The sequence below is a fragment of the Remersonia thermophila genome, chromosome 2, assembly GCF_042764415.1.
Source record: "Remersonia thermophila strain ATCC 22073 chromosome 2, whole genome shotgun sequence".
NCBI lineage: Eukaryota > Fungi > Ascomycota > Sordariomycetes > Sordariales > Chaetomiaceae > Remersonia > Remersonia thermophila.
In genome coordinates this window covers 1433653-1452655 of record NC_092218.1, presented here as the reverse complement: position 1 = coordinate 1452655, position 19003 = coordinate 1433653, and the positions used below count along the sequence as shown (strand labels likewise).

At 60.8% G+C, this 19003-nt stretch overlaps 6 protein-coding genes across 6 annotated transcripts; 1 reads left to right on the top strand and 5 right to left on the bottom strand.

Moving 5' to 3' along the window:
* Window positions 1-3069: 3069 nt before the first annotated feature.
* Window positions 3070-4994, bottom strand: VTJ83DRAFT_1847 (uncharacterized protein; the record flags this gene model as incomplete). The annotated part of the gene is made up of 4 exons (XM_071008051.1): window positions 3070-3402; window positions 3586-3925; window positions 4011-4901; window positions 4981-4994. 4 exons carry the CDS (start codon window positions 4992-4994, stop codon window positions 3070-3072), a joined length of 1578 nt encoding a protein of 525 aa, XP_070868387.1.
* An 821-nt stretch (window positions 4995-5815) lies between these two features.
* On the bottom strand, window positions 5816-6511 carry VTJ83DRAFT_1846 (uncharacterized protein; the record flags this gene model as incomplete). Its single annotated transcript, XM_071008050.1, has 2 exons — window positions 5816-6067; window positions 6185-6511. The coding sequence occupies 2 exons, from the start codon at window positions 6509-6511 to the stop codon at window positions 5816-5818; spliced, it is 579 nt and encodes a 192-aa protein (XP_070868386.1).
* A 490-nt stretch (window positions 6512-7001) lies between these two features.
* Window positions 7002-7706, bottom strand: VTJ83DRAFT_1845 (uncharacterized protein; the record flags this gene model as incomplete). The annotated part of the gene is made up of 1 exon (XM_071008049.1): window positions 7002-7706. The coding sequence occupies one exon, from the start codon at window positions 7704-7706 to the stop codon at window positions 7002-7004; it is 705 nt and encodes a 234-aa protein (XP_070868385.1).
* A 2838-nt stretch (window positions 7707-10544) lies between these two features.
* Window positions 10545-12141, top strand: VTJ83DRAFT_1844 (uncharacterized protein; the record flags this gene model as incomplete). Its single annotated transcript, XM_071008048.1, has 4 exons — window positions 10545-10764; window positions 10832-11419; window positions 11471-11606; window positions 11664-12141. The coding sequence occupies 4 exons, from the start codon at window positions 10545-10547 to the stop codon at window positions 12139-12141; spliced, it is 1422 nt and encodes a 473-aa protein (XP_070868384.1).
* Window positions 12142-12670: 529 nt separating this feature from the next.
* VTJ83DRAFT_1843 (uncharacterized protein) lies at window positions 12671-13218 on the bottom strand (the record flags this gene model as incomplete). The annotated part of the gene is made up of 3 exons (XM_071008047.1): window positions 12671-12683; window positions 12764-12957; window positions 13006-13218. The coding sequence occupies 3 exons, from the start codon at window positions 13216-13218 to the stop codon at window positions 12671-12673; spliced, it is 420 nt and encodes a 139-aa protein (XP_070868383.1).
* Window positions 13219-14254: 1036 nt separating this feature from the next.
* On the bottom strand, window positions 14255-15982 carry VTJ83DRAFT_1842 (uncharacterized protein; the record flags this gene model as incomplete). The annotated part of the gene is made up of 2 exons (XM_071008046.1): window positions 14255-15713; window positions 15777-15982. 2 exons carry the CDS (start codon window positions 15980-15982, stop codon window positions 14255-14257), a joined length of 1665 nt encoding a protein of 554 aa, XP_070868382.1.
* Between the last annotated feature and the right edge of the window lie 3021 nt (window positions 15983-19003).

The following is a 19003-nucleotide window of genomic DNA, read 5'->3' as shown; positions in this document are numbered from 1 at the left end:
TAGAAACTCTGCGCTGTTGGGCGTGGTGGTTCAGGGACCAGGGTGGAAGGCGTTGGCCTTGTCGACGCGACGCTGACAGGGTGCAATGGCAGGTGTCGAAACAGGACGTCGTCGACGGACGACGCACGGCAGCAATGGGAGCTGGCCCCTTAAATAAACTCTGTTGCCGCATGCAGCACGCCCTCATCCGGTCGCCATCTTGTTCACATGGAGATGACGCCAATGAACACTAACTACATAGCTAACCACCACGAGCCGTCTGCGCCGAAGAAGACACAAGAAAAAAGCACAGTCCTCTTGGGATCCTCTCTTCACCGGGATGCCGCTAGCGTTCGCTAGGGCCGCGAGTTAGCAACCCCACCATGAGAAAAAAGAGGAAAACGCAGAACCATCATGGTGGAGAACGAACCGGGAGCTGGCCCCCCAGATGCCCAGAACTTCCCAGAAGTGCGGGCAGCTGGGATCCGCTGCTGGGTGTTGGCTCCCCGGGAAGCGTTCCAGTTGGGCCCTCTTGAAGATTGGCGCCACAAGCAAGGGCCACAATGTGGAGGGACACCCCTGCAAGACTCTGTCTTGCTGCAGGTACGGCGCTCGGCGCAACGCCAACCTGGAACTCTCCGCATGCTATTCTTGGAAATCCCACATGCTCGTCCTAAAACACAACGGAGCAGCCCGTCAAGGGAGGGGGAAGGGGGGGGAGGAGGAGGAGGAAAAAGGTCACCTAAGAATGAGGAGAACACAACGTGTTCGGAGAGGGTTGGAACATAACGTTGCACCCAGTACGTTTTTTTTTTTTTCACTTCTCCCTCGGTGACCAGGCCGGGGGGTTGCATCGTTCTGGAAGCCCACCCGTCGGTGTACTGCAGGCTTGGCCGGCCCAAACCGGAACCGCCACGGTGAACAGGACTCGGCCGAGCAAAAGCTCTTCCACCCAACCTCACCTCGTCCATCACGTCGCTGCCGGAGATGCGATGGAGAAGGAACAAGAAGGGCAAGGGAGGGGATATCATCACCCTGCCGCTGGTCACAGCGGTCGAACAAGGTGGCGCGCACGAAATGAATGCCCAATGCCGCCACTGGCGTGTGCCTTAGACCAATTTCGACTCGCTAGCAGGGCCCGCCAACTTTATCACGGGGGCCCGGACCGGGATGGCGTCGTCGAACCCACAGCCTTGGGATTCCACGTCCCTGGGATTGGGAGCGCCCCCTTCCCCTCTTCTTCCATTGCCCTTCGACGCCCTGCCGGCTCCCTGGCGTGGCGGCGGCTCGCTCGCTCTTCAGCTAGAACCGAACGAGGCACGTGCGAGCCGGCCTGATGGAGCGGACAAGCTTGACCAAACCCGCCCAGAAACCTCCGCGAACGCGGCGAGAATCCTGGCGATTGGCTGCCCCCCTTGACTCACGGACGTCTTGTCGAAGTTGGTGGGTGGGTTGTCTCACCGTGTAGAGGAGCGTCTTGATGATCCATCCTCGAACGGTAGTTATCGACAAACCACGCAGCCAGGGAAAAGGGGAGGGGAGGTGGGGACAAAGAAACAGGAGCTTGGGCACCAACGCCGGCAGACGGGCTCGATGGGATGGGAGGGGAGATTGGCTTCCCACTCAGAAAAAAGAGGCGGCTCCTCGGCACTTCTCCACCTAGGTCGCCGCCCATCGCTGGAGCCTTCAACTCAACCCAGGGCGCAGAGGGAAGGGGGATGATGGGTCCATCGCAACCGTTGGTACCGACCGTATCCCTGACGGTGGCGAGGGCGCGCTGTGGCGGTTGGAAGGGCAAAACAACCAGGCCTCTGTCCCATGTGCTCGGAACCGTCGCCTGAGGTGCCGAACCATCCATCTGTGAAGTTTGGTGCCGGACATTGGAGAAACGGTCGGCCGGGTCTCTTCGGAGGGCCCCCTTGAAAGAAAGAAAATAAAAAAAGAAAAAAGCAACAGATGTGTGGCTCACCGGTATGTCTTCTGGCGTCTTCCTCATCAAACGAGCTCATCTATTCGTTCGCGGCTGGCTTCCGCGAGACGAGTCCCGAGAATTCGGGTCGCAATCTGAATGCTTCGTTCGCAAAGATCCGCGGAAATGACCCGACTCGCGCGCTTGTCGCAACTCGAGGTTCACGACCAGGCAACGTTTCGCGGGATGAGCTATTCGAAATAGTTGGTCGGAAAAACGGGGCATCAAAAGGATCGACGCTGGAGGAGGCATCGCCGTCTCTCCCTGTCCTTGCCATGAGCATCACTTCCCCATCGGGATCGTCTCATCTCCCCTCACGGCAACAGGGATGAACGATGATTGGCCAGGCCGCCGGGTCGAGACTCGACCTTCAACGCTTGAACTGCTGTGGTATGCAGCAAGTAGGCGTAATAACTACAGCGTAGAATACTCCGCACCCTCTGGGTCGTCGTTTCGTGGAGGCTACTGAGTAGTTGTAGACATCACGTTGCTCCGATGGAACCGAAACGGTTCCGTGGGCTGACAATGAGGTGCCGATGGCAAACTCGGAACAAGAGCCCTGCTTGCCACATGCTCCATGATTGGGTTTTTTGTTGTTGCGGCATCACACCACGTCACCCGACGACCTCGAGAGGGCTGGTCCTCTAAGTGTACCGCGAAAGGTGCTGGACCGAAGCGGTGTAATGGCCGCGGAAAAAAACAAAGTTGTGCAACTGGAGCTTTGGGCCGGCCTGCGTTCCTTCCAAGGTAGGCAAGGTAATGGATTATCCCCCTATCTCACGGCGGACGGTATCATGACGAAGAAAGTGTCATGATAACCAAGCCATGGACTCATCCATATCCAACGACACAAGTACAAGAGGTGAATCAATGAGTGTTTCAGCAGAGGCGCTGAAGATTTGAAAAAAAAAAAAAAAAAAAGAGAGAAAAACAATATATATAACGAAACGTCGATGAGCACTCCGCGAATCCCCCAGATACCATCCCGGTCCCTCTCCCGCACCATCAACTACATCTATATCCACCCATGTGGTAATAGTTTCAGTTTCAGTTTCATCCTACCCCGACCCCTTCAGCACGGGAAAAACGGTCACGCGATTTCTCGAGGTTTTTATCAGCGATCACTCCGCATTCGTAAGGTTGTAGGGAGCCGGCGGCGGGTCAGGAGGCGTGAGAATGCGGCCGTTGGGGGTGACGCCGTCCCCTCCCCCGCCTTCCGCCGTCCGGGAAGCCCCTCGCTTCCGCCGAATCTTGCGGATCCCGAGCCAGAGCAAAGCGAGCGTTTGAACACCCAGGACGATGCCCACCGCAACCAGCCCGATCTCGGCCTTGCTCAGCTTGGGCGGCGCGGGGCAGGCGACCGTCGTCGTGAGCACCGGGGCCACGTCGGGGCGCTGCTTGAGCCTGCCAAAGAGAAACTCGCGGTTGGCCGGGTCCACCACGAGGTACACCTGCTTTGTCGTGGTTATTCACCTCGGCCTCCAAGAGCCGGCAGGGTTCGCGAGCGAATGTTCAGGAGCAGAGCGATCGGGGTGAGGGAATGGGTGACGGGGAGAAGCAAAGAGGGGGCCGGTGTTCGTTCGGGGTTGGGATGGGTGATGATGATAGTCGGGGTGGCAACGGAGGGATGCTCTCACCTGGCTCAGAAACGCCCTTCCAAAGACGGCCGAGTCATCCAGGGGGTCGGAGCGGAAGATGGCAATCTCGTTGTAGTCGGGGTGCGTGACAAGCTTCCCGTCGGCGCGGTTGAGAGCGGTCAGCGGGCGGACGAGCTCCGAAGACGGGATCGTCACCGTAAAGCCTTTGTCGAGCGTGATGTCCAAGGTGATGCTTAGGTTGAGGCTCTTGTCATACACCAGGCCCTCTTCGGGGTTGAACAGGTCGGGATGCTTCTCCGGGCGGTGGATCAGCCGGATGCCGGCCCTGTTGACGATTTCTTGCGTCTTCTTCTTGCCCAGTCGGAAGAAGTCGTCATACCTGCGCGGGGGGGAACGTATGCTAGCCATCGACAAAGGCCATCGATGCTCCTCCCTGCCGTTGCTAACTGCTTATTAGCACCTACGGCTCGATGCAGACCCCCGTCGTGGTCGTCGGATCCTCGTACAGCAGAGGCTCTTGCTGCGTGCCGTTGACCGAGATGTTGACCGCAAGCTTCTTCATGCTGACTTGGAGGTGGCAGATGCGGTTTGCCACGGGGCCTCCGCCGCTCTTGGGGATCGGGAAGGGCACGAGGTTGCCTTGGAAGGCATTGCTGTCATAGCCTCCGAGCACGAGGCTGCCATCTCGTGGCTGCGTCACGCTGCGTGACCCGACGTCAAGTCCCCAGCCGGAACCCGGGGATATCAATTTCGACTCGGCAAGCGAGCCCAGGAGGTTCGAGTCGGCGGCCAGGCCGAGGTGGTTCATGGAGTGAAGCTTGCCCTGCATCACCCAGACCTGATCGAAGGCCGACGTAACAACGTGGCCGAAGCGGAGAGGCACGCGGACCGCGGATGGAAACGGCTCCAGGCCTTGCTCCGACATGAGCTTCCACCAGCCGGGGTTCGAGCCGCGTAGGTTGTCGCGGGCGCCGGCATCCAGCTCGATGGCGAACCGCGACAAGCTGTCTCGGCGGAGGGCTCCGCCCCGTCGTGAAAGGCACTGCTCGCGGCTCAATGTATAGTTGTGGTCCGCCCCCTCGGCCTGGTCCTCCCCGTCGCACAGGTCGCGCGCCATGAGCAGCGTCGCATTCACCACGGTGCTCGGCATAAAGCATAGCTTGGGAGCATCGCGGCCCTCGCCGATGCCCAGCTCCGCGCCCCAAGCCGCGGGGACGTTCGAGCAGTTCCCCAACACCAACCGCAACGGCTGGGGCGGGCATGCCGTGCTTTGCACGGCGGCCAGGGGCGCGAGGGCCAGGAGGAGGACGGCGATGGTAAGGATCCGAGAGCCGTGAGGGTTCATCTTGTGCCGCCTGTCCGCCGACAACGAACGAGCACGGTGAGCTAGGTACCTATTCATGATCATTACCTAGACAGCAGATCAAGACGTACCTCGCATAATTCATTAGGTGCTCAGCTACCAAGCACAGCGCAATACCTGTATCCAAACGGCCGGTGGACAGGAGCCGGCAAAACACAAGACAACCAGGGGACGGCGGCCTGGACGATGACGAAGAAGACGGGGCGCGCGCCTTTTGGACTTTGCCCTGGGGTCTGCCGACAGCCTTCCGCCCCGCCTCCATCGCCTTTGCCCGTCGCGAGCGTTGGAATCCTGGGAGCCTTGGGCGCATAGCGAAGTGCAGCCGCCTGCAGGAGCCATACTCTATTTAGACCCCATCACCCTCACTCTTCAGGCATCTTGCAGCGCTATCTGGAGCGGGGGTTTGGTGGCGTCGTTTGAGCCGAAGATGACAACCCCTTCAAGCGCCGACCCTCCATCAAATCGTCGTTTTCAAATCGCCCAAGAGGGAAGAGCTGGATGGAGCTTTTGCCAACGACGGTCATCTAGAAAAAAAAGGAGAAGCGACCATGATGAATACCCTAACAATTCACCCGTCTATAAGCCAAGAGCTTGATTGGAAGAAACAAAGAAAAAAAAAAAAAAAAAACAAGTCAAACCCGCCAAAGAACTTCAACGCCAGTGACAGCCGGACTCGAACAGCCACCAAAAAAACGCAACCAATGGTTTCGTTGTGCAACCCACCCACAGAGCTGTCAGAACCAATAACTAATATATTGACCACGAACACCATCCAGACTGAAATACCGCCCACCCCATCAGGAGCTCGTCAGCTCGACCCATGTGATCTGGCGAACATGTCTCGACCACGCCTGGCCTTGAGCTCCTTGCCAACCCTCTTGGCAACCAAGAACCCGCCTCCTCCGCTCATCCAACCCTAGGCTTCCTCCTCACCCACACTTCCCTATCCTCATTCGCCTCCCCCTCCGCTCCCGCGATGTCCCTCAGCTCCACCTCCCACACCTTCAACCGATAGTTCCCCCGGTCCGCTCGGCCCGAGAACAAGTCAAACGACCACCCGTGCTTGGGACACGTCAAGCCCGCGCTCAGAGCGATGCCAAAGTCTTCGATATCGAAGGGCACGCCCTGGGAGAGGGGGAAGGAGGAGTGAGGGCATTGCTTTTGTTTTTGGAGGAGAAGGAGGGGGGGAGAGGTCCGGGTGAGTATTTTTGTTGTTCATGAGAGATGGGTCATGGGCATGGCACAGAAGGGGGACGGAAGGGAGGTTGAGCCTACATGGTCGATGGCGTGGATCTTGCCTCGGTAGCGGAAGACGAGGACCTGGTCGGTCAGGTCTTGCTCGCCTTCGTGGATGGGGAGGGAGAGCTCCGTGCGCTGGACGGGATCCGTGCGGGGGACGTGGAAGACTTTGCACGGCGCGGGCTGGGGGACGGGCGCGGAGGGATCCTCCGGGCCGGCCGCGCGGTGCTTCTTTATCAGAGAACACAGGTTCGGCTGCTCCTCCGCCTTGTCGACGCCGACCTCGGGGAAGGACGAGGCGCGGCCGACGGGGAACCAGGCGTTCTCGGGCGGGTTGCGGGAGCGGAAGGGGTTGAAGAACATGACGGCGGGTTGTGACCGTGGAGGGTGTTATTGTTGAGCAAAGCGTTAATTCATATGCTGCCTTGTTAGGGCCTTTTTGGTGGTGGGCGTTTTCATTCAGGGGGAGGGGGGAAGGGGTCAATCGTACACATGGTGATGTTGACAAGGCCTAGGGGGGCGTCCCCTGAGTCATTTACAAAAGTCACCATGCAAAACTGTGGATCGTCACGTGCCTGTGTTTTTTCACTGATCGTGATTACGGCAAGAGGACGGGCAGGACTCGATTGAATTTGACAACAACGCGGACGAGGCCGTCCCTCTGCCCAAGCATGCCCCAAAATGCCGACTAAGACGGCTGACGACCGGCCAAGTCATTGCCCTCCGACTCTGTCTTGGAACCTGAACATCGGCTTCCGCAAGCTCAACCAGCGCACGGTCGCTCATATGCAACGCGACAGCGCGGCCACGCGCCGCCCCGAGGGAAGAAGCATTACGTCCCAGCGCCGGTTGGTTAGTTGCCGTTCCAAACCCTGGGACCCGGCATGACGTACGGCGCCGGGTTGTTGGTCCACTTGTTGTACGCGATGCCGGGGTGGTTTGCCTGGTAAATGCCGGGGATCTTGACGAGCGGATTGGGGTTGCCGCCGCCGGGCCCCTCAACCTTGAGCTGCGCGCAGGTGATGTAGAACTGAGCCCTGTTGACGTGGCCTTCGTGCAGGCCGATGTGCTCGATGCGCACGAGGTACTCGCCGGGCGGGGTCTTGGGCGGGATGGTGAACTCGAGGCGGTCCTTGTTGTACGAGCACCAGTTGGTGTCGATGTTGCCGCCGCCGCGGCACAGGCCCGTCTCGTACACCTTGAACCAGTCGCCGCTGCCGTCGTACGAGTTGACGCTGCCCGGGGCCTTGGACATGTAGATGAAGCCCGGGCCCGGGTGCTCGATGAGCTCGTTGTTGAAGACCTTGAAGCCGATGCGGTCGCCGGCCCTCACGGTGGCCGTCTGCGTGTTGCCGGGCCGGGCGCCGACGTTGCACCGCAGGTCGGGGGAGTTGAGGATGTCGGGGAACACGGGGAAGTACGAGTTGGAGTTGCGCCGAACGTAGGTGTACTCGCCGCCGAGCCGCTGGCCGTTGACGTAGAGGATGTTGAAGATGTAGTGGGCGTCCGCCGTGGCCAGCGTGGCCGCGAGCGTCGCGAGGGTGGCAAGAAGCTTCATGACAGGCGGCTGGCGTGTTCCAAATGCGCCGAGAACGGGTGGAGGGGTTGATGGTGGCTAGGATGGAACACCGCGAGGCCCGGGAGGCGATGGTGTCTTATATAGACCAACCTCGCCGCGCTTTCCCGCGCCGTTTCGCCCTCCGTGCCTCCGTCCCCCATCTCGACGTCTCCTCTCCTTCATCTCACAACATCTCCCATGCTCCTGAACCTATTGGGGCGGACCAGCCCTCCGTCTTGATATTGCGCCAAGCAGCTCCCCCGGAGCGGCGTTCCAAGTGCCGGATGCGGGGTGCATCTCGTGCCCTCAGCGTCCCACGGAGGAGGATAGAGCCCCTGTTGGCGAATCAAGCAGACGCTCGCACATGCGCACCTATGTCGAGCCCTCCCGCCCTCCGTCGCAGCCGGGGATCTCTGCGAACAAGGCCAGACGATGTTGCCGTGGGAGGTCACCTGCGACACAACGGTTCCGGGTCCGAAATAGGAAGGCGGACCAGCCTCGGAGGGCGTGTTGTGTTGGGGGAGCTGCCAGGTCCTGACATGCCCGCTGCCAGCCCCCGGTCCGTTTCCCGTCTCGGCGAGCGGAAGCCTCGCCTGCGACGCTCCCCGCGTGCAACTGCCGGGCTCGTGGGACACGGCGCGCGTGGGAGGGTGGGTTTTTTGGATGGTTACAGGTTAGATTGGGTCCGCGGTTTTATGTCGTTTACAGAGCATGCTGCAACCCTCACCCTGGACGGACCTTGACGTTGCGCTGGGATCGGAATATTCCACCACTAGGAGGATCCATGCTATTAGGGCGCTCTGTCTCCAAGGTATGAATGATATCCGCGTGCCCCGACGACGAGATATTGTTGACCTAGATGATTTCCAAGGCAAACCACGCCCGATCCACCAGAATTCCAGCTGAGCGCCTGCCTGCCATGTAAGCGCGCAGTCCTTGATCGTGCGCGCATCCAGGCTAGGTGATATCTCGGCGCGCCGACGGCGTTGCTGCATCATAAATGAAGGTGCGCAAAAAAAGCGTTATCAGGAAGGATTTCAGGCCCGAGTGCTTCAAGGGGAGCGCTTCATTGTGGTATTATTGCTCGCTTTGTTGAGGTTCCAGACGCTGACTTCATTGGCTCACCGCTCCATGACGCCGCTGGTGGCGAGCCCCCTGGCCCCGTGGAAGGGCTCGAGGGAAGAAAAAGGAGAACGGCGACCAAAATGGCTCCTCCAAAAGCTTGTTTGATTCCGTCCGAGGCCGCCTCTTTGGTATGGATCATGCTGGGAACACGGAGCCTGTTTCGCCAGGCAGCACGGAAATGATGCTGTCGGCCAGGGGAGAACAAGCCACTGAATGGGCGTCGGACACGCCCATGCCGGGCTACATGAAAGGGCATCATCGGCGCATGAAAACGCACGAGTAAGAAATATCTATGACCGGCAGTTCATTGCGAGAGATTGGTGGGAATCCTTCGGACATTCGCCGGTACATGCTTCTTGAATTGCCGGAGGCATGTCGGCGCGGTGAGAGAGGCCAGCCTCCAGCCCAAAGGGCTTGAGGCATTTAGTCCGGCACCAACTAGTTCTTCCCCCACTAGCCCCAGCCCCTCGAGCCAAGCACGCGGGACGAGCGAGACGATCAGGCCTGGCGATGCTTCGTGGCTTGCTGACTGCTGCTCGCCGGGCGAATTACATCGGCCTGATCCCCACCGCCGGGGCCTCCTCGGGCATCGTCGCAGGGGAACACGGTGAGTCATCAGCGATAAAGGCATGGAGGGAGGAAGGGGATTGTGTTGAAGCCGCCTTGGTTGGTTATTATGCACGCATCATCAATGAGACCGAGGGCTCGATTTGGGTTGAGCATTCATGATTGTGGTTTTGGGAGTTGGTAATTCGAGTAGACGCTGGGGTGGATATCATTTGATTTCTTTGTCTTTCTTCCTCTTGATTCCATGCGGGCTACCTGTTTTCTTTTTTTCTTTTTTTTTTCGTATGGGGAAAAGGGGATGGATATTAGTGTCAGTCAGGCAACCAACTGCATGTTTCATGGGTTGGGATGGGAGAATGTCATGATGCCATCTCCAACAGGAGACTTTGATGATACTATAGGTACCTGAATTTTGGCCTCGAAGAGTGACCTATACTACCTGGGTAGGTTCGAAACGCAGGCATCTTGGAGATCCGTTTGCCTTTCAACTGATTTCGTTGTCCAAGAACGTGACGAAATGCCGCCTTCTTCTCCACCATGGCACATAGGTTGTGAAATTTCCAGGTTAATTACCCGAACCTAGGTACTCTACTGTGTAGACAATAGGTCTTCCAGGGTTACTAGGAGGTACCTAAGCAGGGCTACTGAACGGACCGAGGCTTGGCATACGCTCTCTCACTTGCTGGACACAGGGGGGATGGGACAGGTTGTCTCGGCAATCATGGCTGTACCCGGAGGGCTGGCCAGCTGTAAGTCCAGGAGGGTTGATCCATTCAAGTCTAATCAGATATCCAAGGCAGGAGAGGTAGTATCGTACCCAGGGCGCTGGCCCCGGTATGTTGGTCAGCTCGCCTGCTCGTTGATGGACACCGCCCAGGCCGGGCGTGCATACTGTGTATATTGTGGGGCCTCCTTCGCAGAGGGTCGCCCCGCCAAGAGGATTCTGCCGCCCGCCCCGCTGGAATTTTTGGATCATGGCGGGGCCCGTCGCACGGGATTCACTATTCTATTCATGCTTGCTCTTTGAACGGGGGATTAACGAACGATTTTGAGGCAAGAAAGAGTCTGTCTCTGCCTCCAAACCAGCCATATCTTACTCGGGGTCCCGAAGCCCTTTCGTAGCGCCTCCTCCTCTCGGCATTAACGATGGACCAACCGTCCAGCGAACCGGCGCAAACTGCGCAGCCTGCGCAGCCGGAACCCCAGGCCACCGCCCCGAGCGCTCCCGCGGCGCAAACGACAACTTCTAAGCCCGTCCACTCCCTCGTTATCGATGCCAACGCCATCATCAGGAACGACCCAACCGTTTCGTCACTGCTTGCCCAGGCCGAGGAGCTCTACACCATCCCGGCCGTGGTTTCTGAGAGTATGTCGGCCATCCCATCGGTCCCGCGGCCCCGCGGCCCCACGGCCCCATGCTGACCTCCAGGCAGTTCGGGATGAGGCCACACGGTCCCGGTTCCAGACCACGCTGTCTCCGTTCCTCAAGCTACGGACGCCGCGCCCGGAGTCGGTCAAGTTCGTGACCGACTTTGCTCGCAAGACGGGAGACCTGCAGGTCCTATCGAAGCCGGATCTCCACCTCCTGGCTCTCACGTACGACCTGGAGATCGAGCGGAATGGCGGCGATTGGCGTCTGCGACGGGACCCCAACCAGAAGCGTGTCAACGGACAGCCCGCAGAGAAGGAGGAGGGGAAAGGCGAGGAGGCCGAGCCTGGCAGCTCCGAGGCGAAGCCGCCGCAGGACGAGGCCGACGCCGAAGATAGCCCGAGCCCCGGGCCGGAGAACAAGAAAGATGCTGCTCCAGAGCCAACGACGGCAAGCCCGACCGGCGCTGACCAGGCGGAGGGGTCGCTTGCCGCCCAGGTGCAAGATCTGAGCCTCCAGGACTCCGACGGGCAAGATGGGCAGGAAGCCGCCGAGGGGGAGAAGAAGAAGGAGGAGGAGGACGACGACGACGACGACGACGACGAAGACGAGGCGACAGAAGAAGAGGACGACGGAGGCGGAGAGTGGATAAGTATGCGCCATCTGGCTCCGTGTTCCAGGGGTCCGTGCTAATGCCTCGCAGCGCCTAGCAACATCAAGAAGTACCGGGCCCGGGAGAACGCGCTGGTGGACGACCAGCCGGCGCAAAAGGTGCTCCAAGCAGCGCTGCTCACGGCCGACATGGCGATGCGCAACGTGGCCCTGCGGATGAACCTCAAGTACGTGTCGTAGCCCACCTCCCCCGCTGCCGCAGCATCCCATCCTGACATGCCCAGCCTCCTCGACTCGGGGTTTGCCCGCATCACGTACCTCCGGACCTGGGTCCTGCGGTGCCACGGGTGCTTCAAGGTGTGCAAGGACACATCCAAGCAGTTTTGCCCGTCGTGCGGGCAGGCGACCCTGACGCGCGTGTCGTGCAGCACCGACGCCTCGGGCAACTTCACGCTCCACCTCAAGAAGAACTTCCAGTACATCAAGCGCGGCAACGTGTACAGCATCCCCAAGCCGACGCACGGGTCGGCCAACGGCAGGGTCAAGGGCGGCGGCAAGAACGGCTGGGGCAACGAGCTGATCCTGGCCGCCGATCAGAAGGAGTACCTGAAGAAGCTCGACGACCAGCGCCGCACCAAGGCCAGCGATCTCATGGACGAGGATTACCTGCCAGGCATCTTGGGCGGGACCAGGACGTCCAGCGGCGGCAGGATCAGGGTCGGAGCGGGTCGCAATGTCAATGCGCCGAAGAAGAGGAGGTGATGGGACCGGCGAGAACGAAGCGGATGAAGATACACCCCCTCCCAAAAGAAAAGGGAGCTCTGCCACTATAGACTTTTGACGACATGACCACATGGTTCTCTTGATTAGACTGTGACCGTGCAAAGACCAAAGAACGCCAGATATCGTAGCCCATTTACAATACATGACCCAACGCCAAAGAAAACCACCTCGGCTCCTGCACCGGATGCCATGTCCCCGCCAGCACCCTCCCAACGATCCACAGGCTCGACGTGGGAAGCCAACAGACCCTCCATGATGCTCATGCGGACGGACGCCTTGGGGGTCGGGTCGGCCGGTTCTCGATTGAGGTCCTCGATTGAGATCCTCGATTGAGGTCCTCGAGCGTCTTGACTATGTAGCCATCATGTTTGGCGTTGCTCTCGTTGTTTTGCTTGCGTGCGTGCTGCTGCTCCTCGTCGGTCGTTGTCGATCGTCGCCGTGGTACCGCGTCACAACCCGGGTACCCACCCTCCCTTTTTTTCTCCATTCCTAGGTAGGCGCCATCACTTCAATTCCTCCTTCTACGCACCCAAAGTCAGCGATCCGACCACACGGCAAAGCATCCGCCAGCAGAAGAGAGATGGAGAGAGAGAGCCCTTACCTCCGCCGGTGAGCCATCCGTCCGCGATCCCTTGCCGCAGCGCAATGCTGGGGCTCAGGCAGCGGGAAGGGAGGAGGCGTGACAAAGGAAGACGACGACGGAGAAGAAAACGAAGAAGACGGATGTGGCAATGACGACAATGAAGAAGAAGAAGAAGAAGAAGACGACGACGACGAAACGGAGGAAGCGCCGCTCTACTGCGCCCCAATCTCCGCCGCCTCCAGCAGCTTCTTGTCCAGGACGGCCTGGGCCTGGGCCTTGTCCTTGGCCTGGTGCTGCGCAAAGAGGACGGCGAAGCGCTTGCGCACGGCCAGCCGGTGGCGCGACCACTTGTCGTCGGGCGAGAAGCGCGCGGGGTGCGCCGACTTGGTGACCTGGCCCTCGAGGACCTTCTTCAGGGTGTAGCGACGGCCGGCAGAGGTGCCGTTGGCGTCGGTGATGTACATGAGATGCATGGTGGCGGTGGTGCGTGAGGTGCGATCGGGTTGAGGGGGTTGGAAATGGGCGCCGAGGGTCGACGGTTGGTCGTGATTTGTCGACGAGGTGCTCACGCGATGGTGTTTTGGCTGGGTGGTGGTGGTGGTTGGAAATGCGAAGCTCTTGGTTTTTTTTTTTTTTTTTTCGAGGAGCCATCGGGTCTTCCACTTGGCGGCCGGCTTGGCCATGGAGAAAAGTGGGTCCGATACACCAAAAGAAATGCCAAGAACTGCGATCAGGTCACGTGGAGTTGCATCCCTTAATACATCCTCGTTGCTGTTGCCCTTGATTGTTGCCAAGAGTAACAAGTTATCAAGATTCAACATCAATGGATCAAAACGTAGAAGCACCAACTCGTCGTCATCATGACGTCCTGTTGAGCATTCTGCCGCATTCTCCTCTGTTGATCACCTCTCCCAATAGCAATGCAAGCTCCAAACGCAATCCATCACGGTCATGAAGAAAAGCCCCAACAACAAGCAACCCAACAAGCTAACCAACTAGTTACCTTGGTCAAGAAAACATTCTACAACGCAGACCCAATGAACCTCACACCTCACCATAACGAACCAATGCCTTGTCAGCACCTCCCGTGATAGTTATCTCTCCCCTTCCCCCCCCCCCCCCCCCTAAAAAAATACCGGTTGATCCATGTTACCACCACTCTTGGTCGGTCTCACCACTCCCACTCCCCCGTCGTCACCTCCACCTGCGGCAGCGAGCTGGCCCGCGAACCACCCTCCTCTCCAGCGCTCTCGCTCGCAACAACCTCACCACTCTCCACCTCCTCCTCCTGCTGCTGCTGCTGCTGTCCCTGTCCCTGTTCCTGAGCCTGTTCCTGTCCCTGTTCCTGAGCCTGCTCCTGAGCCTGCTCCTGAGCCTGCTCCCGCTCCGACGCACACATGCTCGCCGCCGCCGCCGCCGCCGCCACCGCAGCCGCCGCCGCCGTCGACAGCACGGGGCTCCCGTCCCGGCTGCCTCCGTCCCCGCCGTAGCTCGTCAGCGACGGCGTGGTCAGGCACGAGTACGGGTTCGGCGCGGGCGGGAGCGGCGGGTCGGGCTGAGGCTGCGCGAGGGCGGCGGCGCGGGGAAGCGCGGGAGGAACGCGAAGGCTCCCGTCGGAAAAGGAGGAGGGGGCTGATGGTAACAAGCCCGCGGGCCGGCGGCATCGCCCGTCGCGAAAGCGGGGTCTACGTCGGGGTGGTGGAAGGCGGGAGCCTGGTGATGGTCGGGCGGGTAGGCTCCGAGAGGAACGCCGACGTAGGACCAGCTTGACGGACGCGGCGGCGGGGGAGGAGGAGGAGGAGGAGGAGGAGGAGGAGGAGGAGGATAGGGAGGGTAGGGAGGGTAGATCGGGGAAGGGGGGGAGCCGTAGCCGGGCCACAGGGCCCGAGCCGGGTGCGACGCGAAGGGGTTGGGTAGGTGCGGCGGGATGGGATCGGCAGGTCCGTGGCTGTGCAAGCGATCCGGGTGGTAGGCCGGGCGGTTCCACCCGGGCGGGCTCGGGACCCTGACGTCGATCGACGACCGACGGAGGACGCGAACGCGCCGGCCCGGCGGCGAGCGGCTACGAGAGCGGCTGCGCGAGCGGCTGCGCGAGCGGGACACGCTGCGGGCGCGCCGGGGAACGGGCGAGCGGCGGTACGGCGGGGGCGACTCGCTGCGGTGGCTGGCGGCGGAGGATGCCGGGCCGGAGCGGAACGAGCCGCCGCGGTACGGGGGCGGGGAGGCCGAGCGGGAGCGGACGGAGGGCGACGGCGACCGAGACGTGGCGAGCCGCTGCTTGGCGCGCTGGTCCACCTGCCGCCGCCGCCGCCGCCGCCGCTCCTCGCGGACGCGACGCCAGCGGTCGGCGCTGTCGGCCGCCGACCAGGGGTTGGCGGTTCTCAGGAAGGCGTTGAAGCTTTCGTGGGCGCCGGCGACCTTGGCGACGGCGCCGCGGATGACCAAGGTGTAGAGCAGCGGCTCGTCGGCCCGGGGGTTCTTCCAGAAGCGCAGCCTGTGGCGCTTCGCCTCGGCGTGGCGGGCGCGGGCGAAGCGGTCCGGCAGCTGCTCGCGCATGACGACGACGGTCCAGGCCCGTCGGCGGTAGCGGTTCGAGGTGCAGGCGCCGCGAGCCTCGAGCAGGTCGTTGATCATCTGGCGCATCTTGGGGTGCAACGCGCGGCACCGGCGGTCGAGGTCCTCCTCGTAGGTCCGGCCGGGGCCGCAGGCGACCCGGGCGGGCCAGCACCGCGCGTGCTGGGCCTTGTAGGCCTCGACGGCTTGCAGGTGCATCTCGGCCAGCTCCGGCTGGGTGGAAGGATGCATTTTCAGCTCCACGTCGTGTTCGCCGTCCTGGTGCCGTCGGTTCCCAGCCCCGAAGATGCCGGGAAGAAGGCGGCGGCCCGACCTCTCGTCGCTCGTCCCAGGGCGGAAGGTGAGGTTCCATGCTTCGTAGACGGGCGTATCCTCTTCGCCAGGCTTGAGACGCCTATCCGTGGTGTCAGCAAGGGCACAGGGCACGCGGGTCGGAGGGTACTAGGCCGGCTCTTACAAGACGGCTGGTCCGAGGCCGGCGGAGTCGTCGCTGGTGATGTAGCTATCGTTGTCGTCATTGTCGTCGTGGCCGTTGTCGCTGCCGTCATCGTCGTGGTCGTGCACGATCCGGCCGCGGTTCTCATCCAAGACGCTGTCCAACGATGGGGACCTCCCCGGCCCTCTGTCCGCACAGAGGCGCCAGCGCCGCCGCTGCAGCCACATGGTGTCGGCTGGATGCTGTAGCTACACGTGCTATTCTAGGCTCAACGCGAGATGGGAGGGGGAGGAGCAAGCCCTTTCCAGGAGAAACAGGGAGCCCACGACAGAAGAGAAGAGGAGAGGGTGGCCGGCTGATGGAATGGAGCGAACAAGCTGCTTACGGTGCGCAACGAAAAACCAAAAGGATGACGGCTTGAGTCTTCCCGGTTCGCACGAGGCGGGGAGGGAGCGAGCGGCACACCCGACAGCGCGGCGGCGCCCCCTCGCCGAGTCCGGTCAGAGAGTCCCACAGGGCTGATGGTGTGGTAGCACCGGCTGCAGGACACAGGACAGCAAGGGTCGGAGGCTCGTGATCTTAGGATTTTCTCAAGACCTACGCACCCCTCATGCAGGTCTTGACCTTTTGGACTTGGGCTTGGAGGGTGCACCAGCGGTGCTTGGCGAGGTCAAAGGATCGGGATCCGAGGGGAGGGGGAGAGAGGATGGGATGGCGCGCACTGCCACCCCGCATCGCGCCGCCGCCTCCTGTGTGAGATGGTGGGATGCCTTGCTTGGAGCCAACCTACCAAGCGGGTTGGCTGGCTGCCTGCCCGGCATGGGACCTGCAGGGGGGGGGTGATGCGATGCGTATTACTATACTAGTGACTGCGTACGCAATCCGCCCCCGCCGAAGGAGAGCTGGGTTCCTTGCGACTTTACCACCTCCCGACCTCAGGGCTCTGCGGAGCAGCACCATGGACGAAGCGATCTCGAGCGCATCTTGGAGGAGGAGCGTACTTTGTTGGCCAATGGCTTGGACGACGTCGCATCGTTCTCCCCGAGGTCGTCTTGGGCGTGTTGCACCTTGGAGCTGCCAAAGCCTGTCTTGGCACGAATGGAATGCAAAGCACCCTGGCTGAGCCTGCATACAAACCAGGTACACATGTGCGCGATGCGCGCATGCATTGTCCCCCGTCGTTGGAGCTTGGCAGGATGGACTGTTGGTCGTGCCGCGAGGCCGCGAACCTGGGTCGCTGAGGTATAATTCGTACTAGGTACACGGTAAAGCACACAAGTAGGTAGGTACCCAAGGCAATGGAACAAGCGAGGGGGTCATGTGGAATTACATTACCTCTGTAACCACAGCGCTACTAGTCGTACGGTCTGCGTACGCACATCCCCATCTGCAGCGTGGATGACGCCGAGCGTCTACGATGTGGAATTCGCTCGCCCGGTTGATCGGCTCCCCGGGGCCCCTCTGGATTGAGACCACCGCCTCTCCCGATGGACTGTTCAAGCCTCCGAGGTATGACGATTCACCGTTACCGAGGTGCCCCCCCCCCCCCCCCTCAACCCCAACTATCGTGTTTCTGCGAGCCGCGAATGGCCATCGTGCGGTGCCGTCGTTCCGAGTTGATGAGTTCTTCTGCTGCCATCCAAACACATAGCTAGGATCCATCCGACTTGGGACGTCAAGAGAACCTCTGCGAGAACACCATCAAGGCATTCGTTCCTGTCCGTCCGTCTCGTCACGTCCATCACGGTGGTGCGCGGCGCTCCCCAGCCGGGCCAATGACGGTTTTTTTTTTTTTTTCGCAAGGCAAGCAGAAGGCGTTGCCGCCTGCATTAGCGTACTTCTCTTGGGCACTCCAATCATGGCATGGAATTGGTGTTTTCGGTGAAGCCTGCCAGCACTTGGAGCACGGGCTTGGAGCACGGGAGGGGGACGAGGAGAGAAGAGGGACCGGGCAACACGGCTCCCCCCGTCTCTCCCCTCCCCCTTTCCCCCCGTCTCTCCCCCCCCTTTCCCTCGGGCTCTCCGCTCTCTCTCTCTCTCTCTCTCTCTCTCTCTCTCTCTCTCTCTCTCTCTCTCTCTCTTCTCTCTCTCTTCTCTCCCCTTGGCCCCCTTCCCTTCCCAATCCCTCCATTCCCCACGTGCACGGCAAGGTACCTAGGTAGGCCGGCGAACCATCCCCGCGACGGGTCGATGGGTTCCCAGATGAAACGGCTTGGTAGCCCTGGTTTGTTCCTGTGTGCTGTGTGTGATAGGTCGCCCCGTCTCGCCGCGTTTCGGTGGGGACCTCGAAACGCCTTGGATGGTATGCAGTGATGCGGGACGGATTCGGCGCCCCCGGCCTCGAGCCTTTCCGTCTGGCTCGCCGCCCGCAAGGCTCTCTCGATCGAGGGCCGCGATTGGGGAGACCCTCAGCCTCCTGCCTCCAGCTGAACCGCCAGGCCCCAGACGATGCGAAACTATTGAGTGGCAGTGTTGCTGTCGTTCAAGCAAGCATGTTGGTGGCTGTGAACAACCAGCCATGCTTGAGAGGTATGTGGCAATGCTGTCGACGACCAAATATAAGGGATTTGATGTTCCCCTGTCTTCAAGACAGACAATATGACTTTCGAAGAGTTGGGCTCATCTCTTGATCGATCCTCGGCACGGTCCCGGCAGTCCCCGGCAGTCCCCCCCCCCCCCTTGGCGATTCTCCGTCGGATCCCCGAGCCGACCGTCAGAGCCAACCGGTGTTTTTTTTTTTTTTTTTTTTTTCCCACTTCCAAGACCCTCGACAGAGAGAGGCCTCCTGGGACCCAACAAGAACCGCTGGCCGCATTTCCTGCATTCCACGGCATACGGGACCTTCTTCACCACCCTCTTCCGACCTAGCCAACGTCCGGTGCAAGCCCGCGGCACCCCCCGTCCCTCTCCCCCCTTCCCTCCCGCGTTGCCGTCCTCAACAAGCTCGCCGCCACCAGCTTTTGTCAGACGGTTGCGTAGGTCCCAAGCGGTTTCTGTTCCTTTTTTTTCTTTTTGCTTCCTCTTGCCATGCTCCCACCCTCCCGCATCCACCCACGTCCAGTGCAGCCTCGCCTTATCCCCTGCCCCGCTGGTTGCCCGTTGCCTTGCGTCCTCGGCGCTCCCCTTTCACGTTATCTCGCCGTTTGGGTCATGAATCTCAGCATCCAGACCCCGGACCGGCCGCCGCCAATCATGAACCCGGGGTTTCGGTGAACTTGGAAACCCCTCCAAGGCGTCCACGGCACGCC